Source organism: Xenopus tropicalis, chromosome 7 (assembly GCF_000004195.4).
Source record: "Xenopus tropicalis strain Nigerian chromosome 7, UCB_Xtro_10.0, whole genome shotgun sequence".
NCBI classification, from domain to species: Eukaryota; Metazoa; Chordata; class Amphibia; order Anura; family Pipidae; genus Xenopus; species Xenopus tropicalis.
The window spans coordinates 5,602,046-5,612,162 of NC_030683.2; the positions used below are offsets into that span (position 1 = coordinate 5,602,046).

General features: G+C 44.8%; 1 protein-coding gene across 1 annotated transcript; it reads left to right on the forward strand.

Annotated features, from left to right (window-relative positions):
• The first annotated feature begins 266 nt into the window (after positions 1–266).
• Positions 267–8,252, forward strand: emx2 (empty spiracles homeobox 2). Its single transcript, NM_001134812.1, is given in 3 exon segments — positions 267–960; positions 4,010–4,194; positions 6,923–8,252. Coding segments are annotated over 3 exon segments (744 nt in total). The 5' UTR covers positions 267–569; the 3' UTR covers positions 7,091–8,252.
• The last annotated feature ends 1,865 nt before the right edge of the window (positions 8,253–10,117 follow it).

A 10,117-nucleotide genomic window follows, 5' to 3' on the forward strand; every position in this document is an offset into this window, starting at 1 on the left:
ATTAGTACCAACCTGCCTGAGTGCTAATTATTATGATTGCCCTGCCTCTAGTTAGCCCCGCCCTCCCAGGGGCAGAGGGGCAGTTTACGGTTTGGCAGCAGAGCCCCTTCCCATTCCAGTCTGGATCGGACTCTCCGGGCTTTGCGCTCTGAAGCGCCGGGACCCGCCCCTCTCTCCTCTCGTCCAATCAGACCTGTCGGCGGCTGCGCAGGGAGCTGAGTGCGTCTGCACTAATTAGCCGCAGTCACTAACAGATCGTTAGCACAAGTTTAGGGCACATCCATGGATCGTCTTCGGACTTGCTAAACGCATCGCACCGTGTCTGTTGCGACGGAGGAAGAGTCCGCGGAGTTGGGGGGAGTCGCACCGTTGCCGACTACTGTCGCTCGCCCTTTTCAAATCACTGCCAGAGACTGCGATCGGCCGAGGATTCTTCTAAAGTTGGAGATTCCGCTGGAGATTTTGCGCTTGGTTTTAGCCCCCTCTCCGTTGCGGTCTGGGCCCTTCTCCTCCCCCCCACCCCTGAACTACTGGCTGACACGGGAGGGGATCGGGGTTCGGGGGGCACCATGTTCCAACCCACCCCAAAAAGGTGCTTTACTATCGAGTCCTTGGTGGCCAAAGACAGTCCCTTGCCAGTCTCCCGTTCCGAAGAGCCAATCCGACCGGCCGCCCTCAGCTATGCCAACTCGGCCCCCATGAACCCCTTCCTCAACGGCTTCCACCCTACGGGCAGGGGGGTCTATTCCAACCCGGACTTGGTCTTCGCAGAGGCCGTTTCTCACCCACCCAACCCGGCAGTCCCTGTGCACCCTGTGCCCCCACCCCATGCCCTGGCAGCGCACCCCCTGCCCACCTCTCACTCCCCGCACCCCCTTTTTGCATCTCAGCAACGGGACCCCTCAACTTTCTACCCTTGGTTAATACATCGGTACCGGTACCTGGGACACAGATTCCAAGGTAAGTGGCGACCCCCCCCCTTTCCCAAAACTTCTTGACATTTTATTGTGTGTCAATCAAGCCAGAACGATAGGGGGGGGGGGCTGAATGTGTCCCCAAGTCTGAGGGCAACAGGCTGCACCCCCCCTAATTCAACCCCATGTTGCTCACAGACCAGGGAGGGGGGCGACCTATAGATCTCTCACTGTTTACTCCAGGGGGCTTTGATCTTCAGCTAAACGAGGTGATCAAGCAGATTAGACTTTCCCTACAATGAGGGTAAAAGAGCTAATGAGCCGATCTGTCAGCGACCAACAACCCAAATGCCAAAAAAAATATACACAACAAATACGCACAAAAACAGCGCCTTTGCGCCTTTGCTTCCCCTTTAGCCGAATTCACATTATTTTTTCCCCCCCCCTTTCGTTTCAGTCCCTACAAAAGTTCAGAGCGAATGGAATCAACATTCCTGGCTACGAGATCTATTAAAAGATCTTCCCATATGTTTATTTTTATGCGATTAGAAACACATGTTTTAATCGCACGGAGAAAGTAGCGACCGATCGCCTTCAGTTCCTTTCTCGGCTCAAAACTGAAAGTAGAGATTGTTCTGCCTCAATGTGCGGCCGGGGACGAGGCCCGGAGATTCCACATTCCCAAAGCCCTTTATTTTCCTGGGAACGGAATTTTTTAATTTGGGGAAATTTCAAGTGAAATCTGTTTTTATTCTCAATTAAAAAAAATCCAGCAAAAAGGAAAATAAGAAAAATATGATATTATGGGCGGTTTTTTTTTAGAGAGGTTTATTTTTTTAATTAAAACTCAATAGAAATAAATATTCAACTCTGTGGCGCACACATATCTCATAGTATACATGTGGGATTGCGCCTGGAACGCACAGAATGACAGGGGTTAAACTTTGCGCACACAGAATGACAGGGGTTAAACTTTGCGCACACAGAATGACAGGGGCTAAACTTTGCGCACACAGAATGACAGGGGCTAAACTTTGCGCGCACAGAATGTCAGGGGCTAAACTTTGCGCACACAGAATGACAGGGGCTAAACTTTGCGCACACAGAATGACAGGAGCTAAACTTTGTGCACACAGAATGACAGGGGCTAAACTTTGCGCACACAGAATGACAGGGGCTAAACTTTGCGCACACAGAATGACAGGAGCTAAACTTTGCGCACACATATATAGCAGCGATATATTGATGATATATCAGATACATTTCCATCTCCCATAGAATTGTCAGTGTTTGAAGTCGGCCAATCGGTTATTGTAGGCGCTTTATATAACTCCCCCCGAATTTCCTGCTGACTGGGGCCTTTATCCTTGGGAGAATATTACAGGAATAAATTGGGTGCCACCTGAACTGAAACTGTCAGTTAATGGGAAAGCGACACATTTGTCAAATAAACACATTTCAAACGAAATTAAATGGAGCCCAAGTGGAGCCCTCGGCGCTTTAATGAGACTGATTTCTGGCTCTTTTTATTGGCTGAATAATGTAACGAAATAAAGAACTGGGGGGTACCTCAATACCCCGATATTGGATGCTTTACCCCAGGAGGCAAATTGGGTTTGGCAGGGGGGGAATAAAGTTCAGCTGCAGTCAGACATTTTAGGAGAGGCAGGTCCTGGGCCGAGGGGAAGGCTGGGGGAGTAATGGGAAGCACATTGTCGCAGCTCCCTGCCTGCGTCTTCCCCTGATTCTGATTCCCAGCACCCAATCCAAGCAGGATCCCCACCCAATAATAGCAGCACCCACCACTGTCACTCCAACTCCAATATTTCATATTAACTTCCACCTAGAAATCGATTCATTTTGCGCCAAAAAGATTTCCCATTTTGTTAAATGAATGTTGAAAATCCCAGGCAGTTTGGGGGCCAGCCTCTGGGAAAGGAGCTCCATTACCAGCCGTGAACTAGTGCCCTTCTATAATGAATAGCCTTTATTTAATTAACTAATTACTTGATTAGAACCTGGAGAGTGCAGGTCATCGCTTGTTGGTGCACCTGTGGCGCATCTGGCGCTTTTGCGCAGCTAAAGTATATTGTTATATTGTTAGTGTGTTTAATTCTATTACTAGAGGTTAGAAATTCAACGTTATATATATATATATACACACACACATATACTAAATGTTGCCCTGTGCCCATATACTTACATTATTCTTCAAAGCAATATATATATTTTTTTGCCCTTGTTACATTTTATTTCAAAACCCACTCCTATAAATATAAAATATTATATAATATATAAATATAAATGTCTGTGCGTTTTCTTCCTACTCCTTTCCCACCTTTACAGTTTTATTTACATGTCGGGGTAGTTCCAGGGTTTTGGGGTATATATATATGTGTGTGTGTATGTTCCTAGTATTGGGGTATTTGCGCACATATTAAATAAAATACCAGGGTATAAATAAGGCGCAAACCGGGATATTTATAATAAGCAGGGTTTATTTTACAGACAAAAAGCGGGGTGTTTATTTGTATTAACCGACAGGTACCGGGGTATTTACTGTGGTTGAATGAAGTGTTAATTCCCTGTGTCCTTAACATGTAAAATGTGTGTGTATTGGATGGGCTGGGGCAGTTTGTTGGTTTCAGAAAGGAGATTTTATACTTTCGTATTTTCGTATTTTATTCAGAATTTAAACAGTGAGGGGTTGTTAGTAAATAGCGAAGGGAGCAGACAGGGCCTGAAACCCAAAATTAAGAAGTGAGGGGTATTTAGTAACTTGGGCAATGAGGGGGGGCTGTACCCAGGAAATAACAGGCAGTTAGTAATAAAGAACCAGGGAGTTCAGTAACATGTGATCCCTGCCCAGGCTTGTGGGGCAATAGGGCAGGAAGGAGAGGGGTCTGTAGCGATGGATTTGCCCCAGTTCGGGGGAGGAGGGGTAGTTAGTAATATTTGAGGTGTTTGTGAAGCTACAGGGAAGGGACTGGGGCAGAAAGCGTTGGGGCTGTTACCAGACTGTATTTGCCAGGAGCTGTAGGTGAGGGGCAGTTGTACAGTAACTTACCCCTCTGCTCATTCTGTTACCCCCCCAGGGAACGACACAAGTGCGGAGAGTTTCCTCCTACACAATGCACTGGCCCGGAAACCCAAACGGATCCGCACAGCCTTCTCCCCGTCTCAGTTACTGCGCCTGGAACACGCCTTCGAGAAGAACCACTACGTTGTGGGCGCAGAAAGGAAACAGTTGGCGCACAGTCTCAGCCTCACCGAGACCCAGGTAGGGGCAGGTCGGGTATGGGGGGGGGGGGGTTATAGTGTTCAAGTGCCCCAGGGATCCTATTGCTGAACATTGCTCTACTTCTACAGTGTTTGGCCTATGATAAACGCAAACACTTAGCGCTTGGCGCAACGTATTCTTCAATCTATAGGTGCTTCCAAAGTGCAAAATAACACCGAATAACCACAACAGTAATAAATACAATTTCCCTATACCTATTGCACCCCCCCAAGATCCAATCTAAAGGCACCCAAACTCCCAATTCCTTTGCGCGGCTGCTGATTGGCCCCGCAGCCCTGCTCTGCGTCACCAGCTAAACGATTGTGGCAAACTGACATATTTCACACCTTCGTAATTTTCCCTCTGACAAAATATTTCTCGATATCCTTAATCAGTATTTACACTGATGGTTAATCAGTAATTTATTATGTGCCGTTTCCTAGAACTTCCTGCTGTAATAAACCGCTGAAGTGTTGTAATTGCGATAATGTGTTTACATTGCAACCTGCATTGTTACGAGCCAATTCGATCTGTCCGATCGTTGTTTTTCTATAAAACTGCCCCTACGTTTGCGAATTCGATAGAGAGTAAAATCGCAATCGCGTATTGTGTTTCAATTGGCCCTTGTCGGCTCCATATCGTGTTTATTTTGTTGGTTGTAATTTAATAGAAAGAATGATTTAATAAGGTCGTTAGTAATTATTGTCTATAATTATTTCATAGTTTAAAAAAAAACACATTTTTTTAATTGGGCGTTAATAATCCGTTAAAATGAAATGAAATCGAATTGACTCTATTTGGATAATATTAATCCCCCCCCAGTAGGTATAAGTGTATGGGGGTCGCAGATAATAATAATAATAATGGTTATTCGGTTGCTCCGGGGCTGCTCTGCAGACAAGAAGCGATTTTATTTAAGTAAAGGATAAGGGGGCGATTGGTACAGTTCACCCCCCCCCCGTGTATCCAGGCCTGGGGAGGATTAAGTTGTAACACTTTTATATTTTCGGAGTTTCGAAAGGGGTCCTGCAATTCTGCGATTGGGTAAGCCCCCCCCCCCCCCCGACCAGACAATACAATGCGGGCCGCTTTCTGAAGTTGGGGGGGAAAAAGGGTTCGGTCAGGCTTATGGCAATTGGAAAGCGGCATTTAAGGGGGTCTTTGTACTGACTGATTCCGATTCTACTTGGGGGCTTTTGTCCAAAGAGCCATTTTTTTTTATTAACAGATCAACACACAGACGTGAACCTTCCTCCCCCTCTTCAATTAGCAAACTAAAAGCAAATTAAACTCACCCTTGTTCCAATTGATAGAGGGTGATATAAATTCAGAGTAATACGCAGTAATGCGCTTAACTACCCCCCCCCCCCCCCCAGTCCCAAATATCCCAGCCGCTCCGAGTTCGCCGAAATCAAGGCGATTAAAGACCTTTCTATTCCCCAAAGTCGGGAGTTTTACTTATCTGACAGCTGCAGGCACAGACCTAAATCGCCTGTTTGTGTTCGATCTGTTCGCAATTCACGGCAAAAGAAATGTATTTGATAAAATATTCGAATCCCCGTGTTATTTTATTCTGCTTTCCTGGTGTCTTGTTGACTATTCCCATGCAAACGAACGAATTCATACGATTTTCGTTCCCAAGGCTGCAGAACAAAGATGATATTTTATATGTATGTATATAGGTATAGATAAATGTGTATGTGGGCAAAAAGCAAGCGACTGTTGTATTTTTAGATTTTAGAGATTGGGGTATTTTGCGATTGTAGTTCATAGGCAGTTTGCGATTGTAGTTGGCGAATTATACATTTATTTATTCTGTTGCTTAGGGACCCGGTGTTTAACGTAAAGTGGATTGTGGTGTTTTATACTATAAAACTATGGGGAAAAAAAGTCGTTTTTTAAAAGGCGATTATATAATTTATATTATTTATACATAGTTCGGCGCTTCTGTTTGTGTTAGGCCGACAGCAAAAAAAAATGTCTAAAATCGCAGACGACCCTTTTTGTCTTTTATTCACCCGTGTTATCGATTTAGGTTTAGGCAGCTCCGGCAGTGTATGGGTTAATATGTAATTGCTGCCGTGTGTCATGAATATAACATGTAATAACACACATGTAATGTCTTGTTCGTATAAGTATATAACGAAGTGTGCGAAATCATCTGAAAATCAATGTACACATAAGCGGCTCTTTGATTGGCTGCGGCCCTCCAGTTATTGGTGTAGTGTAGCTGGGGGGGTCGCACTGTCTGGTTATAGCTATGGGGAAATGTATTTGTATTGCTGGGGGGTTGGGAGAACGAAAATCAATATATTGATGCAGAAATAAAGGGTAACTTAATTATATAAAAATAATAGACTCTACAATTATTATATCGGCTGGATATTTAGTTACAAATTAAATCGATTGGATATTGTAGTGTGGGGGGGCACAATGTAGTCGGTGGGAACATTTCCCAGGACAGAAAGCGCCTCCTGGCTCCCTATTGCGAGGCTACAGTAAATCACTGGGCAACCATTGGACAGGGGCAGTTGCAGGGGCAGTTGCAGGGGCATTGGTGTATTTGGGATGGGGCCCCAAATGTTTAGATGACGGTCCTGCTGCAGACTGTAAAGGTGACAATGCTGTAAATACAATAGAAGGAAGATTTTGGCTTTAGTTGACCTTTAATACAGCAGAATGAATGTTTAATAATGTGTCTTTTTCTGCCCCCCCCCCCCCCCCCCAGGTAAAAGTTTGGTTTCAGAACAGAAGGACAAAGTTCAAACGGCAGAAACTGGAGGAAGAGGGTTCCGACTCGTCGCAGAAGAAAAAAGGGGCCCATCACATCAACCGATGGAGGCTCGCCACCAAGCAGGCCAGTCCGGAGGAGATCGACGTCACCTCGGACGATTAACCATTAAGCACTTGGGACTTCCACAGACTTTTGCTTTCAATTAACTTTCAAACGAAGAAAATCCTAAAAGTGTTTGAGCTCCCAGGGAGTCGGGCCGGACTGAGCTCAGAACCAGAACTCGCAAGGCGGAAAGCGGAGAAGACGGGCAGCCCCCCCCCCCGGAGTGGCCTGGGCTTCAAGGTCAACCAGCAGGGGCCAAGGTCACCCACAGGTATTCAGTGAATAAGGACTGCGTTATCGTATCGCAAGATTTCGTTCTTTTGCACTTCCAACATTTCTTTTTCAAAATGACCCCCCCAAACAGCCAGAACCCACCAAACATGATAGAAAAAAACCTTTTTTATTATTATTATTCCATAAAACTTGAAATGCATGACAAATCGCCACATAGGTGGGTTTATATGGCTGCACAACCTCCATAAAACAACCCCCCCCCTCCTAATTTAAAAGTAGTTGTTTCGGCATTAGTATGCCCTTCCCTGCTGGCAGAGATCACCGCTCACCCTTTCGGCGGGGGCGGGGCCATCTTCCTACAGATTCCTGACGTCATGAAGGGTAACTTTTTGGTGCAATAAGATGACTGAAAACGCAGTTTGGCAGCAACTGAAATCTTTGCACATAAAGACTGCGCCAACCATGGAATTGTCGGTGCTGGGGAGGGTGAAAGGGTTAATGTAGGAGATCAGGAATGTGAATTTGCTCCCAAAATAATTCGCCATTTTATTGATTATACAGAAATCCCTGGGGGTTCCAGCTGTTCAGTTAAAAAACAAAATATTTTTAATGCTGCAGAAATAAACAGAGGGGAGTGTTTGTGCGGATATGAAGCATTTCCCACGGTGTCTGGTGCTTTAACCCCCACAGACTCGTCGCAAGGAGTCGCCAAAATGACGTTTTCGTGGATCATTTTGCAGAACTGATCACTTTTTTGGACAGTAATTCGGAAGCACTGAGATCTTTCTTTTTTTCTGTTTCACAATAGTAAAACGCTACTAAATATGGACAACAACAACAACAATATCCTAACGTTTCCCTAATGTCTTCTATTACCAGATTGTACATATTTTTGTGTTTGTGTTAATTTGTTAGAATTCTAACACACTATATACTTCCAAGAAGTATGGGAACTTGTCAATATTTTGTCAATAAAGATTTATCCAAATGCTGGCGGAGTAAATATCCAGTTCTGGCCACTTAACTCAACAAACCGATTGCGAATGCGCGAATAACGCGCCATCGGTAGAAACACAAACGTATTTATTTACCCTTGTTTTAATTTATCCAATTTTTTTTTTTTTCTTTTTGCAAGCTGGGGTTAGATGAGTTCTGGCTTTGATCAAAATAGTCCATTCATTTGTGGTTTGCACTGGGTTATCCCATCCTGCCCACCTGTCCTGGGTTTCACATACAAGTTAGCTAAGAAGTGCAGGGAGAATAAAATACCTAATTGAGGGTCTAACATAAAAGAGAAAGTTGGAAGCAAGACTGCCAAGGAAGGGGCTTGTTTTCTGATCCCTCCAGTTGTGTTTGGGCACGGTTCATTTGCTCCTTATCCTGATAGACTGCATTAATCAGTTTTATACCCATTGATAGGAGAAAAAAAAACTCGTTTGCTGTGTTCGGGCTACAAAGGATCCCGGGGGCTTTTGTGAAAGTGCAAATCAGTTTAGGCAATTATCATACCAGAAATATGAAGAGGGGGAGAGGGAGAAGCAGTGCCCACTAGTCTCCTTTTAATCTCTTAATCCAAAGATGCAGGGGGGCTGCTTGGACATCATTTGGGGACAGTCTTACTACCCTTTACAGAGCGATAAGGAGCAGCGACAATGCAGCACAAATAGAGGGGGGCTTTGGTGGGCGTCTGGGCTTGTCACACACGTGTGGAAGCTGATTGGAACCTGGGGGTCTATGGTGGGAAATCTTTTGCGCTCAGTTTTCGAGCAAATTAACGTTCGAGTTTCATTTTCGATTTATATTAGCGCGACTCAACCCCAGATTATTACGATTATTATTTAGTTACTGTATAACAATAAATACAAGGTGCAGTTGCAATAAGTTAAGTCAAAGAGACAAGAGGACGGAGGTCCCTGCCCCGCAGAGCTTACAATCTAGATACGAAATGTACGAAATGTAAAGTCGGACACTTTCTCTTCTACAAGTTCTTTCCAATCTCGATCAAAACGATTCGTACTGCAGGAATACGATTTTTAAAGTTGGGGGTTTTATTTCTCCCCCCCCCCACCTCTTTTTCTGTATTTTTGTGAGAGTCCCAGAGCCACAGAACGGGAGGAAAGATCTTCACAGAGAATTACTATTGGCTTTGAGAGAAAAAAAAAAAAAAGCCCCTAAAAGCTTTATTACAAACCGAGCTTTGAAAATGGCAGGGATTATAGGGGGTGAAAGGGCCCCACAAAGGCTGGGAGAAAAGGTTTCATGGTAATGAGGTGAGTGGCCTTTGTGTTGGGGGGCTGCTCCGGCTCATTACTAAAGGCCTATCTCAGGCTGCACCCACCCTCTCCCTTCAGCCCCTCTCCCTTCAGCCCCATACACTCTCATGTCCCCTCTCCGCCTGAAGAAGGATTTGATGGCAGCTCTGTTCAAACTAGATAATTATATCTTTTCAAGTCGGAATTAAGATAAAGCAAAGTGAGGCTGAGGCGGGTAGCCTTGATCCAGCAGCAAACAAATTTGGCCTCCCCCCTCCCAAGCCATTAATAGTCCCAGGCATCAAGCCCCCCCCCTCCGGGGTCGGTAACTGCCCATTGAGAAAGGCCAGGGCCCAACTACAATCAAATTATTATTAATATCCATAATAAACATTATACACACATCTATACAGCGTTAATGTCATAAATCATACTTTACACCCCCGACACATTTAGTCCGTAGATGTTACAACCTTTCGGTTACTTGTAGGGACCTTCTTCAGGAATCCCGCAACCCAAACACTAAGGCTTAGAGATACCTATAGGAACTATAGAGTTAAGGCTCTCTCCACATTCCTACAGTAATAATAATTATTTAGAA